The 22,968-nt window shown below is 54.5% G+C and overlaps 2 protein-coding genes across 7 annotated transcripts; one reads left to right on the forward strand and one right to left on the reverse strand.

Annotated features, from left to right (window-relative positions):
- Positions 1 to 3,252: 3,252 nt before the first annotated feature.
- Positions 3,253 to 12,010, reverse strand: RRP9 (ribosomal RNA processing 9, U3 small nucleolar RNA binding protein). Of its 2 annotated transcripts, none has more exons than XM_001170125.8 (15): positions 11,586 to 12,010; positions 11,213 to 11,295; positions 7,904 to 8,013; positions 7,478 to 7,545; positions 7,354 to 7,395; positions 7,002 to 7,128; positions 6,241 to 6,365; positions 6,067 to 6,159; positions 5,403 to 5,503; positions 5,165 to 5,299; positions 5,020 to 5,082; positions 4,454 to 4,599; positions 4,295 to 4,374; positions 3,531 to 3,604; positions 3,253 to 3,422 (listed from the first exon to the last, which is right to left on the reverse strand). In XM_001170125.8, exons 1-15 carry the CDS (start codon positions 11,670 to 11,672, stop codon positions 3,329 to 3,331), a joined length of 1,428 nt encoding a protein of 475 aa, XP_001170125.1. In that variant the 5' UTR covers positions 11,673 to 12,010; the 3' UTR covers positions 3,253 to 3,328. The 2 variants fall into 2 exon arrangements, with proteins under 2 accessions (XP_001170125.1, XP_063662856.1); XM_063806786.1 differs by having other exon boundaries at positions 11,213 to 11,311; positions 11,586 to 11,802.
- Positions 11,940 to 18,665, forward strand: PARP3 (poly(ADP-ribose) polymerase family member 3). Of its 5 annotated transcripts, none has more exons than XM_063806784.1 (12): positions 12,074 to 12,513; positions 12,736 to 12,852; positions 13,155 to 13,344; positions 13,895 to 14,020; positions 14,193 to 14,381; positions 14,581 to 14,713; positions 14,801 to 15,027; positions 15,299 to 15,448; positions 15,657 to 15,743; positions 15,970 to 16,147; positions 17,542 to 17,697; positions 18,113 to 18,665. In XM_063806784.1, exons 3-12 carry the CDS (start codon positions 13,162 to 13,164, stop codon positions 18,280 to 18,282), a joined length of 1,599 nt encoding a protein of 532 aa, XP_063662854.1. In that variant the 5' UTR covers positions 12,074 to 12,513; positions 12,736 to 12,852; positions 13,155 to 13,161; the 3' UTR covers positions 18,283 to 18,665. The 5 variants fall into 5 exon arrangements, with proteins under 5 accessions (XP_001170233.2, XP_063662854.1, XP_009443844.2 ...); XM_063806785.1 differs by having other exon boundaries at positions 12,415 to 12,513; positions 13,160 to 13,344; XM_001170233.7 differs by lacking the exon at positions 12,736 to 12,852 and having other exon boundaries at positions 11,940 to 12,513; positions 13,160 to 13,344.
- The last annotated feature ends 4,303 nt before the right edge of the window (positions 18,666 to 22,968 follow it).

Here is a 22,968-nt window from a genome sequence, read left to right on the forward strand (position 1 = left end):
ATGCTACAATGGATGGATGGATGGATATGCTACAAGGATGGATATGCTACAAGGATATGCTATAAGGGATGGATGGATGGATATGCTACAAGGATGGATATGCTACAAGGGATAGTTTTCCAAGAGAAATTGGAGTTACACTTTCAGAAGGAAATGGGAATGAGTACCTGGCAGACCACACAACAGGTATCGAAGACATATTACTGTCACCATCTCCATAAAGTGGCCTCAATCCTTCCTGTTTGTGGAAAGAAGGTGAGTTGCCAGCCCTATTGCCTTCACCTCCCTGATTTCTAGTTTCCCTTTTGAAGTTAGGATTGATGGTAGATTCCCCCAGAATGGCAGTGATTTGTGTGGCTCAGAGGTTCAGACTGTACTACTAGGCCCATTCTCAGGCAGGAGGGAAGAGTGGATATTGGCTGCTCATCTGTCATGCCAACCTCCTAATAGTGGCCAGGGGGTGGCCAGGGGCTGTGGCTCATGCCTATAATCCCAGAACTTTGGGAGGCCAAGGTGGGCAGATCACTGGAGGCCAGGAGTTTGAGACCAACCTGACCAACATAGTGAAACCTCTTCTCTACTAAAAATACAAAAATTAGCCAGGTGTACTGGCTCATGCCTATAAACCCATCTACTTGGGTGGCTGAGGCATGAGACTCACTTGAACCAGGGAGGCAGAGGTTGCAGTGAGCTGAGATCGTACCACTGTACTTCAGCCTGGATGACAGAGCAAGACCCTGTCTCAAAAAAAAAAAGGGGGGGCCAGTGAGCTAGGGTCTGGTCGTTCATCCTTGACTCTTACTGCACTATCAGAGTCTGAGGTTGCCCTCTAGCACATCCTCTGCCGACTCAGGAGTAAGAAGAGCGTAGCTCTGGCAGGAGAAAGGTGGAGTGATGTTCTGGACTGGACAGTAAACTATGTGGATTCCCTGCCCTTCACAACATGACATGGCAGTCAGTCCCATCAAGAGATGAAGTTTCCTTCCCATCAATCTAGGATGGCCTGCCATTCACTTTGGCCAACTGAATGCAATAGAAGTGCCAGATCCAAGCCCGGACCTCTAGATGACTTGCATGCTTCTCTCCTGGCCTGGGCTAGCCTGCTGGAGAATGAGAAACCACATATGGAAGTGCAGTTTTCCCAGTGTGTCCATTGCCAGCCAACCTCCAAACATAGATAAGTCAAGGTCAGCAGAGCTTCAAACACACAGCTGACTGCAAAATCATGAGTAAGCTCAGCTGGGACCAGAAGAAACCCCCAGTTGGGCTGGACGCGGTGGCTCACGCCTGTAATTCCAACACTTTGGGAGGCTGAGGCAGGCAGATCACCTGAGGTCGGGAGTTTGAGACCAGGCTGACCAACATGGAGAAACCCGTCTCTACTAAAAATACAAAATTAGCCAGGCATGGTGGCACATGCCTATAATCCCAGCTATTCCAGAGGCTGAGGCAGGAGAATCACTTGAACCTGGGAGGCGGAGGTTGCGGTGAGCTGAGATTGCGCCATTGCACTCCAGCCTGGGTAACACTGGGTAACAAGAGCAAGACTCTGTCTCAAAAAAAAAAAAAAAGAAAAGAAACCCCCCGTTGGCCTGCAGACCCATGCACACTAGTGGTTCTAAGCCAATTTTAGGATGGTTTGCACCCAGCAATAGCTAACAGATGCAGGAGCCAGGGAGAACACCTACTCAATCTCAGCCTGAAAGCTGGGTGGAATGCAACCTGCCCGGAACAGGCAGATTTTGGCCAAAGTGGAGGTGAGGAGAAGGGTCCTAGGAGAGGCTGAAGGCACCGGGTTTGCTGATAGCAGCCCCTGCTCAAGAATCCAATAGCAAGGAAGCCCCGACGGAGCAAGGCTGAGAATAGAAACCATGGGAGAAGTTATCTTCACTTTGAATCCAGAGTCCTCGTTTTCGTTTGATGAGAATGTACTTAGGAAAGGGTTCACTCCTTCAGCGGCTTCTCTGGGTTGTTTACAGTGTTTTTCAGGTGTGTTTATGACACTGCTGAGCTCAATTTGGGACGGGACACAGGAGTGAGTGAATTCTACCAACATCTTCTCATCTGCAATAGGATTTTTCAGGCTGGGCACAGTAGCTCACGCCTATAATCCCAACACTTTGGGAGGCCGAGGTGGGTGGATCACCTGAGGTCAGGAGTTTGAGACCAGCCTGGCCAACATGGCAAAACCCCATCTCTACTAAAAATACAAAAATTAGCCAGGTGTGGTGGCACGCACCTGTAATCCCAGCTACTTGGGAGGCTGAGGCGGGAGAATTGCTTGAACCTGGGAGGCAGAGGTTGCAGTGAGCCGAGATCGTGCCACTGCACTCCGGCCTGGGCAATAAGACCGAAACTCCGTCTCAAAAAAAAATGATTTTTCAGAGGCTCAGCCTGAACCTGACCCCTCTGGTCCCAGATTAACCGCAGACACAGGTCAGTCTGAGGGGGAGGCCTCGTGAGCATGGGGTCAAGGGGAGCCCTGTGGCTTCGTCTCTCAGGGGACCACACCACTCCTTCACAGTTTCAGCTGTTGGGCCCCATGGGCACGGGGCTTTCCCTTAACACCCCTTCTCCTTTTTCCTGATAGGAGGGGACCTCACTGTGCCTCTACACCTCCAGTCCACCTCTACCTCCTCCTCGCTGGCTTCACCCCACAGCAGGAGGGAGCTACCCACTCTGAAATCAGAGAGAGTGAGCATTCCTTTGACTCACTTCCCTGGCAGGTAGGTCCTGGCAGGTAGGTCCTGGTTCTGACATTCAGACCAAAGACAGAGCTCTTCCCAACTTGGACCCCTGTCTCCAAACAGTAAGCCCACCAGTGCAGGGTCCCACTCCCACTCCCGACCCCCACACCTCAGGGCAGTCTGTCCCCTCCAGCTTCCTGACCTGACCTGGGAGAGGAAGCGAAGCCAGTTTGATGTGCAGGTCCGCTGTCTACAGTCCAGTCCTGACCCCAGCACCAGCCCTTACAAGCCCTGGCTTCTGAGCTGAGGGGTGAGTAGCTTCTGACCCCGACCACCCAGAGCAGTGGCAGGCAGCTAGCCTGAGGAGGTCGTGCAGGACACGCAGGGGCAGGAGCCAGGAGCCAGTTGAGGTCTCCATCCCAAGTTCTTTGGAAAAGGATAACAGCCCTCAGGCTAGCAGAGGGGCAGAGCTAGGAGACTGCTGGAGTCCTGCCCCTCCCCAGGCCACCTCCCACCCAGTCCTTCATGCACCCCCACCCCCACCAAAAAGCTACAAGAGACAAGGCCCAAAAGAGGAGGCTTTTAATACAAAGAGGGTGGGGCATAGCCTGGGAAGGACTTAAATAAGGAGGATAAGAGTGTCAGGAACCAGCAGCTGGGGGTACAGGGACCCTGCGGAGTGGGATGATGCAGACAGAATTCCGAGCCTCTTTGATTCTCCACCATCGGCCAAGCCTGCAGGGAGTGCAAGACGCAGCTGAGACTCGGCCCAGTCTCCACCCCATTTCCACCGAGCTGACCAGCCTGCACCACCTTACCTGAACCCTCGAGGGCCACACATACCTGTGCTCCTGCCCTACCCCAGCCACCAGGAAGTCCCCAGAGCTGGAGAACTTGAGGCTGTTGATAAAACCCACCTGAGCAGAAAGACAACACGGAAAGACATTAGAATGCCCCCCGCCACCACCGTCCTCAGCATCACAGTCAAGGGCTGGGCCTTATCAGGCCTGGGTTAAATCCCTGCTCTGCCTCCTGCCACCTGGTGACACAGGCCAGCCCTTCACTTGTCAGGGCCTTAGCCTCCACATCTGCGAGATGGGGGTAAGCAGAGCACGGGGCTAGCAGTGAGTTTGTGAGGATGAAGGAGGCAGTGTACACCAAGTATGGCCTGAGGCTGGCTCCTGGTGGTGGGGCCCTGGAGACCCCATGACTGTCCCCACTGACCTAGACCCTGCATTCTCAGCACACATCACTGACAGATCCTGCCACCCTCCCCCAGGTCACCCTAGTGTGGACAGTGAGGTCCACACCCTCTAGCCTGGCACCCAATCTGGCACCAGCAGTACAGAATTCATCACAGGGCCAGGCCTCCATGCCTCTCCCCATGCTGCTCCCTGACTTGTACCCCAGCACCCTGGACAGGGCCTAGGATAGGAAGGGGAGCAGAGGAGGGAAAGTGGGGAGGGTTCCTGCCAGGCCCTGTGCTAGGAGCTGGCCCTGCCCTGAGAAGGTTCCCTTCTGGCAGGAAGAAAGACCTTAAAGAGCTAATTCCAGGGGCCTAGGCAGTGTGGCAGAGACAGGCTGAGCATTCAAGCCCACTCACTCACCAGGGGGATGTCACAGAGAAGGTCAAGCTGCCGGAAGCCTTCCCCACACTGCCAAAGCCGCACACAGGAGCTGTGGGAGCCTGGGGAGACTGGAACAGTGAGCAACCCCTGCACCGGCCCACCTGGCGACCCCTCCTCCCTGCCTCTCAGGGCACCCACCTGTGGCCACAAGGTCTGTGTTGAGGAGGGCTGCCACCGACGATATCCAGAAGGGCTGCTCCAGGCCTGGCTCTCCCCGCAGCCCATGAGCTTCACGCTGCAGGGCAAGTGGTCGCTTCTTGGAGAGACCCCACAAGGCCACAGAGCTATAAACAGGGAGGGAATACAGCAGTGAGGGGGCCAGAGGCAGAAAAGGCCCCCTGTGTAACACAAAGGATTAATGCTTGAGGGGATGGATACCCCATTTCCCATGATGTGATTATTACATATTGCATGCCTGTATCAAAACATCTCAAGTACCCCACAAATACGTACACCTACTAAGCACCCACAAACAATTTTTTTTAATTCTAAAAAAAAAGAAAAAAGGCCACATGACAGGAAGGGATCAAGGGCACACAGCCCAGACAAGGTCATCTGAGCTCTCTGCCTCATCATCCTCATCTATGAAAAGAGGTTACAACAGCTCCCCCACTGGGGGTGCCCTGAGGCAAGCTGAGCACCCCGTGGGCAGCCAGCACTCAGGAGCAGAAGCCGTGGCCAGAGACATCCAAAGGACCTCTTACCCATCGTCCGCGCCGGACACCATGTGCTCCTCATTGATTAGGTGGATGCAGTCGATGGAGCCCCTGGAGAAAGGGGCTATGAGAAGCGTGGCCCAAGCCCACCCCCAGCCCATGTAGCCCCCACTGGCATGGCAGGCCACCTTACTGGTGGCCATAGAAGACAAGCTGGGACTCCTCGGGGATCTTCCACACACGTACAGTCCCATCCCGGCCCCCAGCCGTCACACAGCACTCCCGGCTCAAGGCATCCAGCGCAGCCACAGCGTCCTGATGTCCGAAGCTAGAGGGCCGGGCAGAGCAGGATAGTGGGGATAGGGGTATTGCATGAACTCACGGGCACACACTCCCACACCATCCACACACCCTCTCCCAAACACACTCACAGCGTCTCCACGTAGGAGTTCTCTGCCACATTCCACACCTTCACGGAGCGATCGTGGGATGTGCTGTAGAGCTGGTGGGTGCCTCTGCGGAATGCCAGACCCTAAGGGTGCATGGGGAGAGGACAAAGGGGACCTGGACTACAGCAGGCGAGAGACAGGTCAGGCCCAGGGAGGACTTCCCAAAAAGCAAGCCATGTGGCACGTGCTGTGAGGCAATTTTGTGCTGCCCACATGCCCGTCTGCCCCGAGCAGATGCAGACGTCTTTTTTATTTATTTATTTTTTTTAGCGACAGGGTCTCATTCTGTTGCTCAGGCTGGAGTGCAGTGGTGCGATCATAGCTCACTGCAGCCTCCATCTCCTGGGCTCAAATGATCCTCCATCTCGGCCTCCCAAAGTGCTAGGATTATAGGCAAGAGCCGCTACATCCCGCCCAGAGGCGGCTTCTCAAGGCCCTCGTTGATTCCTGAGCAAGCTCGGCCCGGTCTCCCCCAGCTCCTCCCCATCCCTTTAGCCCATTTATGTATTTTACAGCACCACTCACTACCCACTCGCTACCCCAGGATGCAGGTTCCCTGAGGACAGAGACTCCAGAGGCCAGCACTGAGCCTAGAACACTAGCATGTGCCCACTAAAGATCCACTGGCATAGACCCAGCTCCTCACCGACACTGCATCCCGGTGTCCTGTGAAGGTGTACAAGTGCTGGCAGCTCTGGGCCTCCCAAATGAGAATGAGCTTGCTGCGGTCACCAGAGGCCTGCAGGGATGAAGACAATGATCACAGGCACCCACCATGCACCAGACCTCCCACCTGCCCCCAGGGCCAACCTGGCCTTACAAGGTACTTGCCGTCGGAGGAGATGGCCATGCAGAGGACGTGGCTGCTGTGGCCAGGGGGCTTTCCCTCGGCACCCTTCTTGGCTCGAGGAATCACATGCAGCTTCCGTCCACTCTCCACGCTCCCTGCCATTGGGGGTGGGGGAGAAGCTACTGGGATGGGGGGATAGGGCTGGCTGGCAACCCCCCTCAAGGGGCAGCATGGAAAGAAGAGCCATGGCAAATGTCCCGGACTCGGCCAGAAGACCTGGCTCAGCCACCGTGAGCCTCTGGACAAGCTGCCTCAGTTTCCTCATCTATGAAGAGGGACATTAGTGCCAAACAGCAGCCACAAAGCCCAAAAAAGAGAAGGGATGTACAAGGGCTTTGGGATTGATGGTGTGAGTTCTTCTGTTACTACAGCGGGTGTAGAAGGAACCGCTGGTCAGCCAGCAACGGGTGGGAAACCAGGAGGACCGGGCACTCAATCCCAGGACTGCACAGCCTCAAATGTCTTCTAGTCCAACCACCCAGCTGCAGCATTAATTCCCATTAAATCATCATCCTGACTTTGCCCAAAGGTCTCTAGGGACAGGGAGCTCATAAGCCCCACTGCCAGGCAGCAGCTTTCACTGTCACCCAGCGAGCACTTCTAGGGCAGCAAACCTGCCTCCAGAGACTTCCCCACTTCAGGGCTCAGCCTGCCGTGACCACTCCCACTCCCCTGACCAGCCCTCCTGGATCCGCCACGGGGGCTCCAGCCCCACCCAGGCACTCACTCACACTTAATGACGGTGCAGTCTTTGGCAGCAGAGAAGATGGCTGAGTCATCGGGGGTGATGACCAAACATGTGATAGAGAGCTGGTGCCCCCGTAAAACGCGAATGTCAGCTGAGGCTGGGGCCTGGATCTGGGCAGACAGGGGCCGGGTCATTGTGGCTAGTGGCATAAAGGCACCACCTCACCAACCCCACTGCGCAGTGTTGGCCTTTCCCACCCAGGCCAGAAGGAAAACAAGACCCAAGGCTACAACGACCAGATCCTTACCTGATCAGATAGGCCCAAGTGTCCACCACGTTCCAAGTGGGGCCCCCAATTCCCTCCAACCTTATACCAAAATACCATGCCCACTCACCTCTTTTGCCACCAACTTCTGCAGCCTGCCCCTCTGCTCGAGCTGCATGGAGAAGAGATGGATGAGACCCTGGGAGCAGATCAGCTCCACCCCCGCCCTCCCCCAACTCTTCCTCCACACTTACCACATCCTCCTTCAGGCGCCCCGCCACCTGGTCCTCCTCAAATGCACGGGCCTCAGCCTTCTCCTCCTCTGTGCAGGCCAGACCAGACCAAGTAAACTGAGGCTGAGACCCCTCTTTCCCTTCCATCCTGTCCCCATCCCACTGCCCCAGGGCTGGATAATGCAGGAAGCTCCAGCTGCCTCAGCAGAGGGGAGGGCAAGCTGGAGGGTTTCCTCCTGCCTTTACTTATCGGATCAGCCCCCTGCAGGCTCCCCAGGAGACCCATGAGAGCTTCTGGCCACCCCCACAGGGCAGCCAGCACTGACAGCCTGGGCACCCACTGGGAACCCATGTCAGTCACCCATCAAGTGGCTGGGGCTGCAGCGGCGGGCAGCAGACCAGCACAGGCAGAAGCCCTGGCCATGGCTGGCCTGCCCACTGGCTCACCTTGCTGACGGAGCTGCTCTAGGTAGAGCTTGGCCAAGCGCAGCTTCTTTTCCTGTGCAGTTTCCTCCAGCTCCTCCTCCTCCTCCTCCTCAGGCTTCCTTGGAGCTAGGCTGTGGGCAGGAAGGGGCTGGGTCTGAGGGGCTCACCTTGTTCCTCTGGCTGCTAGGATCGTGCCTTCTGGATGCTCACCTTGCCATCCAACCTCCCCCATTCCCTGCCAGCCCACATGGCCGGTGACTACACTGCAGAAAACTGAAGGATGTGACTCCCCAAACTAAAAGGCCCCACTCAGTGCCCCACGTAGGGGTGGAAACAGACCCAAATCCCAAAGAGATCACTAAAGCCTCTCAACTCTGGGGGAAAGAGGAGGCTTCCAAGAGAAACCAGGCTTCCAAAAGAAATCAGGTCACATACAAAGAGTCAGGAATCAAAATGTGCAGGCATCTCAACAGCAATACTGAGAACAAGAAGACAAAGAAGCCTCACACACAAAGCTCTGGAGGAATACACTGACCCCTAAAATGCCATGCCCAGTCAAACAATCAATGACGACACTGCCAGGTGTGCAAGGTGCCATGGAATTTTCTCCCTCTTTTTCTTTAGGAAGGATAGAGGCTGTGCTCCCAAACAAGAGGGTAAACTGGGAAAGAGAAAGGCAAGGGATACCGGAAACCAGAGATGCGACACAAGAGAGCAGAAAGGGTGACACTATCCCCAGACATGACGGGGGCAGTCTGGATCAGATCCAAGGACCCACCAGGCAGACACACCAGGACTGTCATCACCACAGCACCATCATTTACCCTGGGAACAAGGTTCCAAGCGAACCTTCACTGTTTGGGGATTGGCCTTTACTGGTGAAGTTATGGCTTTCCCCTCCATGCCCCAGCCCCCGGACCAGCTGAGAGTACTCACTTCACTCAAAGACAGGTGCTGCTTTGACCTGCTCCTGGGAGCTGGGGGTAGGTCATGGGCACTCAGACACAAAGAGAATCCAGGGCAGCCCACTCCCTCTGATCATGTGCCTGAAGACATCTAGTCTCTGTCCACTCCCCTAACCATGTTTCCCAAGACTCACTCGTAAACCTGCCCCTGACTTCCCCAGAAGGGACCTTGAAAACTCTCAGGAAAGCCAAAGCTGGACCATGCCCCAGAAATAATTTAGTGCCCTGTGCCTGGCAAGCCTTCAGCCAACAGGGCTAGTGCTGCCCTTCCCTTACACAGCCAAGGGACCTGTGTTAACTTCGGACTTCTACTCAATTTAGCCAAACTAATTAATCTATTGTTGAAGGATTCATACGCATGAGGCAGAACGCTAAAGAAATGCAAGGGAATTACACACTATGATTCCATTTACAGGGCATGCTAGAAAATGCACAACTCTAGGGGCAGTGGTTAGCAGAGACTTGGGGGGAAGGAGAGGGGCTGACTACGAAGGAGCAGGAGGAGTTCTGGAGGGTGATGAAACTCTTTACCTTCAGGGTAGAGGTGGTCACACGACTGTGTGTGTTTGTCAAAACTCACTGAACTATAACTTTAAAAAGTGAATGTTACTATATGTAAATTATACCTAAATGGAAAATGTTAATTTTTTAAAAGAAGAACAAAGAAACCAAAGAAATGATTAACTCAAGTTAGGAATGACAGTTGCGGCTTCTAAGTTTCTGCAAATGTTCTAGTTCTTAACCTAAGTGGTAAGTAAGTGTACAGAGGTTTACCATTTTACCATTACTCTCTGTAGTGCAAATATATCTCATTCACTTTTCTGTATCTAACACACTTCACAACACAACATTCTAAAAATATTTAAAAGCACTTAGCCCACACTAGCCTGGCACACACTCACCCACAATAACCTTCAGATTAAGAAAAGTACATTAATGGCTGGGTGTGGTGGCTCACGCCTATAATCCCAGCACTCTGGGAGGCTAAGATGGGCGGATCACTTGAGGTCAGGAGTTCGAGACCAGCCTGGCCAACATGGTGAAACTCCATCTCTACTAAACATACATAATTAGCCAGGCATGGTGGTGCAGGCCTATAATCCCAGCTACTCAGGTGGCTGAGGCAGGAGAATCACTTGAACCTGGGAAGCAGAGGTTGCAGTGAGCCGAGATCGCACCACTGCACTCCAGCCTGGGCAACAGAGTGAGACTCTGTCTCAAAAACAAAAAAAAAAAAAGTACATTCTTTCCATGAGCAAATTAAGGCAACACATACTCAATTTTAGAAGCGAGTTCTAAAGTCAACTCATAGGGAAGGCACTAGGATTCTCTGGTCCAAGAGCCTCCAACCCACAGGGTCAGGCCTGACACCATGCCTGACCCTTTGAAAACCTGCAAGCAACCACACCCATCACCTGCAGAAATGAGGGAGGCATCCAAAGCCCTCTACAATCTACATGCACTTATGACCAGTCCTCCTGTTTTTGTGTGTGGTTTTTTTTTAGAGACAGGATCTTGCTGTCACCCAGACTGGAGAGCAGTGCATGATCATAGTTCAACTCCCTGGGAAGGGATCCCCAAACCTTAGCCTCCTGAGTAGTTGGGACTACAGGGGCACACCACCATACCCAGCTAACTTTTTTTTTTTTTTGTACAGACAAGATCTCGCTATGTTGCCCAGGCTGGTCTCAAACTCCTGACATCAAGCAATCCTCCCGCCTTGGCCTCCCAAAGTGCTGGGATTAGAGGCATGAGTTACCAGGCCCAGCCCCCTTCCATCTTTTCTACTGCCCATTCTGGCACACTTACACCTCAGACTTTCCTCTGATCACTGAATGCCTTCCCTACCTCTCCGTGAGAGACTCCTCTTCATCTCTCAAGACCCTATTTAAATGTCCCTCCTCTGTTCCCAGAACACACAACTATAAAATACACACCTCACTACAACACACTCTCTTCACCCGCCTGCCTATCTCTGCACTTCCAACAGCAAAGGCAGTGCCTGGCATGTTAAGAGACGGGGAGCCCAGTAATTGTGAAATTGCAGGAAAACTGGCAAAGGAAGAAGGATGCAAGAAATACTTGACAGCTTTGTTCTGTTTTCCTGCAATTTCTCAATCAGTCCAGTCCCTGCCAAAACCTAAGGAGGTCTCAATGGCCTTGGATTGGGGCCCAGGGTCCTTCCACCCAGAGACCTCGCAGAAACAAGACTTTGCAGGACCAGAAACTAAAGGAAACAGCCACGATCTCAGAGCCAAGGGCCAGAGTCTTGGATTCTAGGCTCAGTTCTGTTCGGACTCACTCAGTCTTCCGTGCACCATAGGACTCAGTTTTCCCTCCCACTATGTGGAAAAGAACAGCTCACCTCTCGCTCTCAGAGTCGCTGGAGATCTCCTCATTCATCTTGCCGCCACCCTTGGATTTGCCCCTGTCCCCCGCAGAGTCGGCCTGGGAATTATACGGTCTTTTCTTTGGTCAGGGGTCCAGACCACCCTGGCATTGACCAAGGGCCCCCCCGCCCTCGGTTCCCTCAGAACCCCAGGAATGGGGAAGGCGGTGGTTCCCGGGTTAAGCGAACGGCTTTCTAGGATTTGGCTCGCGGAGAGAGGGACGAAGCTGACTCCAGCAGGGGTCCAGGGCGAAGGGCTGGGGAAGGGCCCGGACCCAGGTCCCCTGGATGGGATGACGGTTGTCCGAGTAGCAGGGCTGACCGCGGCCCTCAGAAGCGCCATGCTCACCTTTCGCCGCCGCTTGCCGGCCCCCGCGCCAGCCCCGGCCCCAGAGGCCGGCTTTCCCCGCTTACGAGCAGCCGCTGTTGCCGACATGCTGCCCACCAGGCGTGTAGCAGCGGCCGCAGAACTCACGTGGCAGCTGAACCCTCCCAGCTCCCCAGCCGCCTGGCAAGACCCCGCGTATTGATAGGCTTCCACCGCCCGCCGGGCCCCGCCTCCTACTGCTCCATTGGGTCCTTCTGCAGGCTCTGCCACGCCCCCAGGCACCCATAGGATGCACGCTTGTAGCCCCGCCTTCTGAAGTTCCTAGGCTCCCGCACCAGGCTCGAGTAGGAAGCCCGCATCTCCACGGCGCTTCCGGCCTGAAGCTGTGGCGCTTGCGCTCTGCTGCTGGCCGACTTCGAAGTCGGAGCAAGAGCCTTCTCTGTGTTTGCGCCCCTTGGCCGCTGGGGGGCGCCAGAGACGCGGCGCCCTTTCGCGTTCTGGAACGTGACTCCTCCCCTCCATGGGCAGCCCGGCGCTAGACCCAACGGGGATCCAAGCAGCCCCGGGGAGAGGGAGGCTGCGTTTGTATCCGGGCCCAAGGTCACCGCGCGACCGGCAGATGCGTGCTGCAGGCCCCGGCCACATGAGCAGCGCTACGGACGCGACTGCCCCGGCCTTGGATATGCCAGATCGAGTGTCCACCCGTCCGTAGGACTGGTCGCCTGACTCGGCCTGTCCCAGCCTCTGCTTCACCCCACTGGTGGCCAAATAGCCGATGTCTAATCCCCCACACAAGCTCATCCCCGGCCTCTGGCGATTGTTGGGAATTCTCTCCCTAATTCACGCCTGAGGCTCATGGAGAGTTGCTAGACCTGGGACTGCCCTGGGAGGCGCACACAACCAGGCCGTGTGGCAGCCAGGACCTCTCCCATGTCCCTGCTTTTCTTGGGTGAGTGTCCTATGGTCCTGCCCACAGCAGGGCAGGGCAAGGCCTGGTGGGACTGGCCTTTGCCCTCTATCAGTTCAAGGCCACTGATCCGGAGTTCTGGCTCCTCAGAACTCTTGAGTCCATTGGGAAGGGCTTCTACAGCTCTGGGTTCTAAGCTCCGGGAGGATAAATCTGGCCCCAAGAATCCTGCCCCCAGGAGCCTCTGCCCACCCTCCCCCATAGCTCGGTGACTCAGCCCGGCAACCATGCCAGGGCCGAACTAGCTGACACAGGGGGAGGAGCCCCGAAGTGGAAGAGAGAGATCCTCCTTTCACTTTCCCTACCCCTCAGGACACACAGGTGAGCTGCAGAGGGTAGGGAGCCAGGCAGACCCTGTTGACCAGAGTGGGCAGACTGGACAGAGTCCTAACCTTGCACTTGGGACTGGGGAAAGGGGTGTTTCTGAGTGACAAAGAGCCGGGTGTGGTCTGGGGCTGGGAATGCCGTCAGAGTGGACACAGGATGCAGTGGGAGGCCACCGAAGGGCCAACCCGGGGTGGGGCAAGTTGGTGCTGTGCTGGCCCAGGGCAGGGGTGGGGACTGAGAGTGGGTCGTTGGGGATGAGGAGACCATGGAGGCCTAAGGGCCTCTCTGTGCCCCAGGACAGCCATGGCTCCAAAGCGGAAGCCCTGGGTACAGACTGAGGGCCCTGAGAAGAAGAAGGGCTGGCAGGCAGGAAGGGAGGAGGACCCCTTCCGCTCCACCGCTGAGGCCCTCAAGGCCATACCCGCAGAGAAGCGCATAATCTGCATGGATCCAACATGTCCACTCAGCAGCAACCCCGGGACCCAGGTGAGCTGCAGTCCCCAGTCAGGCCCAGAGCCTGCCCACTGATAAGCACAAACACACCCAGGCCACCCCCTTAGGACTCTGTTCTGGTTTTGGAGCCCAAGGCCCCCAGGTAAGCGCCAGAGCAAGGCCATGTTCTCCTGACCCCAGACGTCAGGGCTGTGTCCCGTCAGGTCCAGGCGGGTCACATCTGCCCTTCAGACCCCATGCAGGCCTCCTCCCACCGCACTTAGGGAAAGGCTGTGACTACATCAGTCTCCTGGGCGCTTGCCCATGTCCCCTCAGGGCAGAGCCATGTCCCTCTCAGATTCCCCCATCCAGGGCCCAGCTGTGTCCCCCCCAGCACCCCCCATACCTCCATGTCAGGGTTTAGCCATGTCCTCTCACACCGCATCCCCTAGGGAAGAGCAGTGACCCCCCCAAGCTTCCAAGACAGGGTCCCTCTGACTCCCACTGCCGTCAGACTCCTGTCGCCATCAGAGCCCTCTCGGTGTACGGCCAGGCACCCCATCTGACCCCAGCCAGCCTGCCCCCCACCTCCCCTCTGGCCCAGGTGTATGAGGACTACGACTGCACCCTGAACCAGACCAACATCGAGAACAACAACAACAAGTTCTACATCATCCAGCTGCTCCAAGACAGCAACCGCTTCACCTGCTGGAACCGCTGGGGCCGTGTGGTGAGTGCCCTGCCTGCTCTGCACATACTCCCCAGGGTCCTCAAAAGGCCACAGCTACTGACTGGGGGGGGCACCTCCCAACTGTCCCGGGGCGCTCAGCACAGGGCCTGGCCCGACACACAGGCCAGCAAATGCTGATGGTGGGCATACCCCTGAAGGCTGTCGGTTGCAGGGAGAGGTCGGCCAGTCAAAGATCAACCACTTCACAAGGCTAGAAGATGCAAAGAAGGACTTTGAGAAGAAATTTCGGGAAAAGACCAAGAACAACTGGGCAGAGCGGGACCACTTTGTGTCTCACCCGGGCAAGTACACACTTATCGAAGTACAGGCAGAGGATGAGGCCCAGGAAGCTGTGGTGAAGGTGAGATGGCCAAGGAAGGTGGGCAGGCCCTGGACTGAGGGAGGGGACTCGTTGGAGAGTTCCCGCTGGTTGGGCTCTGCCACTGCCCAGCTGCGCAGCCTCAGCCACAGAACTCCCCTCTGGCCTCAGGCTGGCTGGTCTCTGTCTGGTGTCGCGCCCTGCCCAGCTGCTCCTGCCCACATGTGCCCTCTATCTTCAGGTGGACAGAGGCCCAGTGAGGACTGTGACTAAGCGGGTGCAGCCCTGCTCCCTGGACCCAGCCACGCAGAAGCTCATCACTAACATCTTCAGCAAGGAGATGTTCAAGAACACCATGGCCCTCATGGACCTGGGTGAGGGGTGAGAGGCAGGCAGGGTGGCAGGGGCCTCAGGGTGGCAGGGCTGTGGGGCTGAGTCTCCCCACTCCCCTGTCCCCCTAGATGTGAAGAAGATGCCCCTGGGAAAGCTGAGCAAGCAACAGATTGCACGGGGTTTTGAGGCCTTGGAGGCGCTGGAGGAGGCCCTGAAAGGCCCCACGGATGGTGGCCAAAGCCTGGAGGAGCTGTCCTCACACTTTTACACCATCATCCCGCACAACTTCGGCCGCAGCCAGCCCCCGCCCATCAATTCCCCTGAGCTTCTGCAGGCCAAGAAGGACATGCTGCTGGTGAGGGCTGGCAGGGATGCGGGCAGGCAGTGGGGCACTGAACAGACAGCCTAGGCGAGCGAGATGAGGGGCAGGTGGCCAAGAAGGCCCAGAAGGATGGACTGCCTGGGGCAGGCTGACAGACGGGTGGGGAAGGCTGGGCAGACAGATAGGGTGGGGAGGGACAGGCGGGACACACAGGTGGGGTGGCTACAATACCAGTCATGTGAGAGAGGAGAGGGGAGGCCAGAGGTCAAGTGGGAAGACAAACTGCCAGGGCCCATCATCCTAGGTGCTGGCGGACATCGAGCTGGCCCAGGCCCTGCAGGCAGCCTCTGAGCAGGAGAAGATGGTGGAGGAGGTGCCACACCCCCTGGACCGAGACTACCAGCTTCTCAAGTGCCAGCTGCAGCTGCTAGACTCTGGAGCACCTGAGTACAAGGTGAGTTGGGCCCCACAGAGGGGCCAGGCTATCAGTGGGCACTGTCCCTCTGCCCACCTGCCCTCGAGGTGCCCAGAGGAATACTCGCCCTCAGCCTTCTCTTGCTGTGTCTCCAGGGCCTGAGGAGGGCTTGGGACTGGGGGAAGAAAAATGGGGGATTAGCTCCCGAGCCTCCCACCCTGGCAACCAGCTTCTGCTCTCCCCACAGGTGATACAGACCTACTTAGAACAGACTGGCAGCAACCACAGGTGCCCTACACTTCAACACATCTGGAAAGTAAACCGAGAAGGGGAGGTGAGGGAGGTTCCCCCACCTCTCCCCCATCACCACTGTGCCTTAGGAAGATGTCCTTGGCTAATCGGTCCCTTAGCAAATCGTTTAGCAGCTCTGGTCAGTTTCTGCCGGCCATGAGTGCGTGTGAGTAAGCAGAGGGACGCTAGGCCTTGGTCACGAGCAGCAGGGCAAGGCGACTGAGTGCTCGGGTGGCATCACTCCCATTTCTCACTTCCTCTCCACTCAGGAAGACAGATTCCAGGCCTACTCCAAACTGGGTAATCGGAAGCTGCTGTGGCATGGCACCAACATGGCCGTGGTGGCCGCCATCCTCACTACTGGGCTCCGCATCATGCCACATTCTGGTGGGCGTGTTGGCAAGGGCATCTACTTTGCCTCAGAGAACAGCAAGTCAGCTGGATATGGTGAGGTGCCCCTCTGGGCCCAGCCCTGGGAGGGTTGGCACTAAGATGGATTGGGCCCAGTCCTTGGCCACTGGAAATTCATGGTGAATCCAAGAGAGGAATCCTTTAATGGTTAATGACTACAGTGCTCAGTGGGTTGTCCTGGGCTTTGGTGGCGGGGGTCTTAGAGAAAGTGTCTGATGGTCAGGGATGGCTTCCTGGGGGAGGCAATACAGATAGGATGGGTGCACCAACCAGACCTGGGAGGGGGTAAAGGGGGAGCCTTTGAGCCAGGTGTGGTGGCACACACCTGTAGTTCCATCTACTCTGGAGGCTGAGGCAGGAGGAACGCTTGAGCCCACAAATTTAAGGCTGCCATGAGCTATGATCACACTCCAGCCTGTGTGACAGAGCCAGACTCCATCTGAAAAAATAAAAATAAAAAAGAGGAGACGTCAAGGCAAGGGGATGGGCAGAGAGGCTGGGAGGATGTGAGGATGTGGCAGGTCAGGGCTTCCAAACACTTCCTGATACTGGAGCTCAGAGCAATGCCTAGCGGGGGCAGGGTGGGTTAGGGGCCCAGAACGATCGAGGAGGCTTTATCCAGAGAGTGATGGTTAGCCCAGCTGGACTTGTCTGTAGCAGGATCCCAGTGGCTACAGCTGTGGAGAGGGGGGCAGCAGCCAGAGGCTGCAGAGAGGCCATGCTCTTATCCAGGCTGGATGTGATGGGTGCCTGGCCCAAGGGCTGGGAAGTGCAGGGGAGGGAGCCCATGAGAGGGGCATGTAGGAGATGGGATGGGGAGCGTGTGGGAAAGGGTCAAGCCTGTCTCCAGTGACTTCTGAGTTTCTGGCCAGGAGTGTCCTCACCAAAATGACCCCCCCAGACCAGCTCCTCCACCCAGGCTGTCCCCATCATTGGAGGCCACCACCCAGCTGGCCAAGAGAGCAAGGACCAAGGATTCATCCCAGAACAGATGGGGCTGAAGTTCTAGGATGCCTGAGGTCACCAAGAGCAAGGGGTCCACCAGGAGGGCAGAGGGGCTTAGGAAAGAGTGGCGGGGTGGAGGGCTTAGGAGAGCCAGCGCGAGGAAGTCCCAGGTAGGGGCTGATGATGTCAGGAGCAAAGTCAGCAGAGCAGGCCAGGGAGAAAAGCCCCTGCCACGGGTTTGGTCACTGGGAGGCCATTGCTGACCTTGGTGAGGACAGCAGAGGGTACAGATGCCTGGCCATAGGGAGCACAGTGAGGTGGGAGGGAGCAGGCCGGGACAAGGAGGGAGTGACCGTTGGGGGAGAGTGAGCCTTTTCTTGCTGGAGCAGCAAAGCCAGAAGGAATAACATCGCAGCAGAGAGGGGCCCCACAGGTCAGCAGGAGGCAGGCTGAGCTGCCCACCGGTGCCTCCCTGTGTCCTGCAGTTATTGGCATGAAGTGTGGGGCCCACCATGTCGGCTACATGTTCCTGGGTGAGGTGGCCCTGGGCAGAGAGCACCATATCAACACGGACAACCCCAGCTTGAAGAGCCCACCTCCTGGCTTCGACAGTGTCATTGCCCGAGGCCACACCGAGCCTGGTGAGTCCTCAGAAGCTGTACAGCCCAAGGAGAGAGGTGGGGCCGAGATAGGGGCTGGGACATTTTCAGGGAGGGGGCTGTGAAGAGGGACAAAAAGAAGCTTCCCTGTCGTCACTCAGTTTGTCATTTGACAAACATCCACTGGTTCAACAAATCATTCCTGGGCATCCCGGAGGGCTTCAAAAAGAGGAGTTGTTGACTGAGCATTGAAGGATTAGTATGAGTTTCCCAGAGAGAAGTCGGGGAGGACACCCCAGGCAGAAGCCCCAGCCCCTGCAGTGGTCTGGAGGTGGGCAAGGTGGAAATTAGCAGGCGTGCCCCGTGACAGACATGCAGAGCGTAGGGGTCAGGACTTACTCGTAAGGCCTGGGACCAGTGACCCCTGGGCCACCCTGGCCCTTGCTGTGCCCTGCAGATCCGACCCAGGACACTGAGTTGGAGCTGGATGGCCAGCAAGTGGTGGTGCCCCAGGGCCAGCCTGTGCCCTGCCCAGAGTTCAGCAGCTCCACATTCTCCCAGAGCGAGTACCTCATCTACCAGGAGAGCCAGTGTCGCCTGCGCTACCTGCTGGAGGTCCACCTCTGAGTGCCCGCCCTGTCCCCCGGGGTCCTGCAAGGCTGGACTGTGATCTTCAATCATCCTGCCCATCTCTGGTACCCCTATATCACTCCTTTTTTTCAAGAATACAATACGTTGTTGTTAACTATAGTCACCATGCTGTACAAGATCCCTGAACTTATGCCTCCTAACTGAAATTTTGTATTCTTTGACCACATCTGCCCAGTCCCTCTCCTCCCAGCCCATGGTAACCAGCATTTGACTCTTTACTTGTATAAGGGCAGCTTTTATAGGTTCCACATGTAAGTGAGATCATGCAGTGTTTGTCTTTCTGTGCCTGGCTTATTTCACTCAGCATAATGTGCACCGGGTTCACCCATGTTTTCATAAATGACAAGATTTCCTCCTTTTTTAAGGCTGAATGGTACTCTGTTATGTGTATGCACCACATTTCCTCTATCCGTTCATCTATCAGTGGACACCAAGGTGCTTCCATATCTTGGCTATTGTGAACAGTGCTGCAGTGAACTGGGAAAGCAGACGTCTCTTGAACATACTGATTTCATTTCCCTTTGATGTATACCCAGTAGTGGGGTTTCTGGATCCATATCACCCCTTCTTGCCAGGCTCCCCTGTGTCCCAGACATCGATCCCCCTTCCCTCCAATCCCTGTTAGCCTTGATGTGTCTGTGGCCCCAGAGTCTTGCCTCCTAAAGTGATGGGTGTGGTACGGGCGTATTACAGGGACACAGATGCAGCAGCTTACTCAAGGGGCACAGCTGAGAGTGGCTCGGATCCCACATCCACCCAGGCCGTCCATCCTGGCCTGGACTGCATGTTGGAGCCATGTGGTCACCAAGGTAGGCTAAACTGCAGGCATGTGCAAGCAGCTTTACTAAACATGGTATTCTCTTGCCCCAGCCTCTGCCTGTCTGTGCCACAACTGTGCTGGGCCTGGGCCTCCAGCCACACTCCAGGGAGCGAGCGCTCACATGGGTTGATGTGGATCATGCACATACTCCTTGCCCCTCCTGGTCCATCACTGCAACAACCTGCTTCCTCTAATTGAGCCTTCAAGGGGGACCCCCACTGTCTACTCAGAACTATTTGTCATCTGGGGACCCACCTGGTGATTCTGTCCTTTATCCCAGACATTGCCAGGTGAATCAAGCATTCCTCATGTCTTGGCACCAAACATCCCTTTGTGTCTTTTTTTTTTTTTTTTTTTTTTTTGAGGCAGGGTCTCACCCTGTCACCCAGGCTAGAGGGGAGTGGTACAACCACTGCTCACTGCAGCCTCAGCCTTCCCAGGCTCAGGTGATCCTCCCACCTCAGCCTCCAGAGTAGCTGGGACTACAGGTACATGACACCACACCTGGCTAATTTTTGTGTTTTTTGTAGAGACAGAGTTTTGCCATGTTGCCCAGTTTGGTCTCAAACTCCAGGGCTCAGGTGATCCTCCTTCCTCTGCCTCCCAAAGTGCTGGGATTACAGGTGTGAGCCACTGCACCCAGCCTCCTTTGTGTCTTAATCTAAATGTTACAAACAAGCTGAGCATATGTCAGAGGGGCACAGCTCTGCAATCATGAAAGGAGGCTGTTCAGGCAGGAATGCCAGTGATCACCAGGCAGGTCATCCTATCCACAGACAAAGGGTGCCATTGCTGGAGGAGGCCAACATCCAGGCTAGGGTTGCACATTGCATTTAGTTTTTGTGTCTCTTTAGTCTCCTTTAATCTGAAAACACTCCTCAGCCTTTTTTTTCTTTTATAACTTTGACATTCTTGACACTCTTGAAGAATACAGGCCAGTTGTTTTATAGAATGTCTCTCAGTTTAGGTTTCTCTGACGCTTTGTCGTGATTAGATTTAGGTATTGCATGGGCAGGAATGTGACATAAATGATATGCCCTAGGGAATTCCATCTGTAGGGGCATGGCCCATTCTTGGTGATGTTAATTAATTTTAATCATCCATTAAGGTGATGTCCGCCATGTTTCTCCACGGTGAAGCTACCATTTCTCCCCTTTGTAATTAATCAATAATCTGTGGGGAAATATTGTTGGGTGTAAATGTCCCTTTCCTCATCACCTTTCACCCACTAGCTTTATCCATCGATGATAACTTAACTGAAATCAACTACCTGAATCAATTTTTGCTAAGATAGTTGCAAATGGTAGTTATCTAACTCCATCATTTCTTTTATCTGTATTAGTTTCTGTCTTTATTATCAGTGTAGACTCATGCATTTTTATTTTATTCAGTGAGTTATAATCTATTACTGTCCTCAATTATTTTGATTCTCAAATTGTCCCAGATTTGGCCAGCAGAAGGTCCCTTCCGTGTCCCGATCATTTTTTGAGCACATCCTTTCTCTCTGGCATCACAAGATGTTCCAGGTTCATCTCGTACGAACCGGGAATCAGCCATTTCTCCAAGGAGCCCTGGTTCCCTGGAGCAGGAAATGTTTAGAATCCAAGATCTGGGCAATAGATGTGCTCCTTGGTACTGAGGTGTCATTGCTTTTAAGTCCTTTCAGCAAAGAGAGCTAAGGAATGTGTCTATGTGGCTGGGCGCAGGGGCTCTCACCTGTAATCCCAGCACTTTGGGAGGTCAAAGCTGGAGGATCTCTTGAGCCCAAGAGTTCAAGGCTGCAGTGAGTTATGATTGCAACACTACATTCCAGCCTGGATGACAGACTGAGACCCTGTCTCTAAAAAAATAAAAAAGGAAAAAAAAGGGGGGAGACAGAATATGTATGTGTGAATAAATAGCAAACACATCTCTCTATATCTATTTCTCCAGTTCCAATCAAACACCACAGAGTTCTTCCATTCTTCCCCAATTCCCTATTTCCTTGATTCTTAAACAGTAAGAACCTGGGTTTCTATCAACATCAATATATCTACTTATTTGCTCAATCCTGCACAAAAAGGAGTTTCAGAATTGCCATACCCATACCCTGTGAAAAACAAACATTCTAAATAGAGCTCAAGATGTATCTGATCTTACTCAGTATTTTTTTTTTTTTTGTCGTTAGATTGAGGGTCCATGGTCAAAGTAACAGTTTGAATACACGTTCAGATGTTACTTGGATTGGTTCTTTCTCTTCAGTGTGGTTATGTTATTCGTCTGAAATACAGGTAGGCTCAGTCATTTCTGTCTACATTCTTCTTTGTTACTTTATTGTTTTCAATATGTAGAACATTAACATAGTTCCAAAAGGTCCACTCTATGCAAGCTGTGCTCAGAAGAGTCCTTCTATCCCCCACACTCCATTCCTACTCACCTGCTGGAGGGAGCCAGTTTCATTAGTTTCTGGCATATCCTTCCTGTGTTTTTTTTTTTTATTTTGTTTTGTTTTTTGGAAATTTTGCAATACACATACACACACATGCTAAGGAAGTGTTTTAATTTTTTATTTATATTAATGATGTCGAAGGGAGCATGAACTCTGCAACCCACCACAGTCCCCACCCATCCCTATCGCGTTCCCCAGTCCACTTTTCTCATTTGCTGTTCCCACTTGGCCCCACCGAGCTCTCTCCAGGCCCTGGTAACTCAGGGGCTGCCCTGGGCCTACAGGGCTGCCTGGGTAAGGACCAAAACTTCAAAAATCCATCTTCACCTCCTAGAGGCAAATGCCCAAGTTCAAGTTGTAGCCAAGGACAGTAAGGGACAGCTGTGTGGACAGAGCTCTAGGAAGCAAAACTCAGCTGTGTGACCTGGGACCCATTTCTCCACTCTACTTTTCTCATCTGAATAATGGAGAACTGCGCTGGAGCCCTTTGAATTCCAGCACAAAATCAGTTAAACCAGGAGGTCCATGTCCTGTCTTCACCATCTAGATCTGCAGCAATGCTGACCGTGTGTCTGTGAGGGGTGCTAGGGCCACAGGCACAAGTGAGGCTCAGATGAGGTCCCTGCTGTCATGGAGCTTACATTCTAGTAAAGCAGGCTCTAAGCAAATGTATGCATAAATATGAAATACCACAGCAGGTAGGGAAAGTGCCGGGAAGAAAAATAAAGCAGGATAAAAGGATTTGAGTGATGGGAAGGTGGAACAATTTTAGAAAAGATGGTCGCAAGCTGGGCGCGGTGGCTCATGCCTGTAATCCCAGCACTTTGGGAGGCCGAGGCGGGCGGATCACGATGTCAGGAGATCGAGACCATCCTGGCTAACACGATGAAACCCCGTCTCTACTAAAAATACAAACAAACAAAAAAAAATTAGCCGAGCGTGGTGGCGGGCACCTGTAGTGCCAACTACTCGGGACGCTGAGGCAGGAGAATGGCGTGAACCCGGGAGGTGCAGCTTGCAGTGAGCTGAGATCGTGCCACCGCACTCCAGCCTGGGCGACAGAGCGAGACCCCGTCCCAAAAAAAAAAAAAAAAGAAGAAGGCCGGGCATGGTGGCTCATGCCTGTAATCCCAGCACTTTGGGAGGCTGAGGCAGGTGGATCATGAGATCAGGAGATCAAGACCATCCTGGCTAACACGGTGAAACCCCATCTCTACTAAAAACAAATACAAAAAATTAGCCGGGCGTGGTGGCAGGTGCCTGTAGTTCCAGCTATGCGGGAGGCTGAGGCAGGAGAATGGTGTGAACTTGGGAGGTGGGGCTTGCAGTGAGCCAAGATGTGCCACTGCACTCCAACATGGGAGACAGAGCAAGACTCCGTCTCAAAAAAAAAAAGATGGTCACTGAAGGTCCC

The sequence above is a fragment of the Pan troglodytes genome, chromosome 2 (genome assembly GCF_028858775.2).
Source record: "Pan troglodytes isolate AG18354 chromosome 2, NHGRI_mPanTro3-v2.0_pri, whole genome shotgun sequence".
NCBI lineage: Eukaryota > Metazoa > Chordata > Mammalia > Primates > Hominidae > Pan > Pan troglodytes.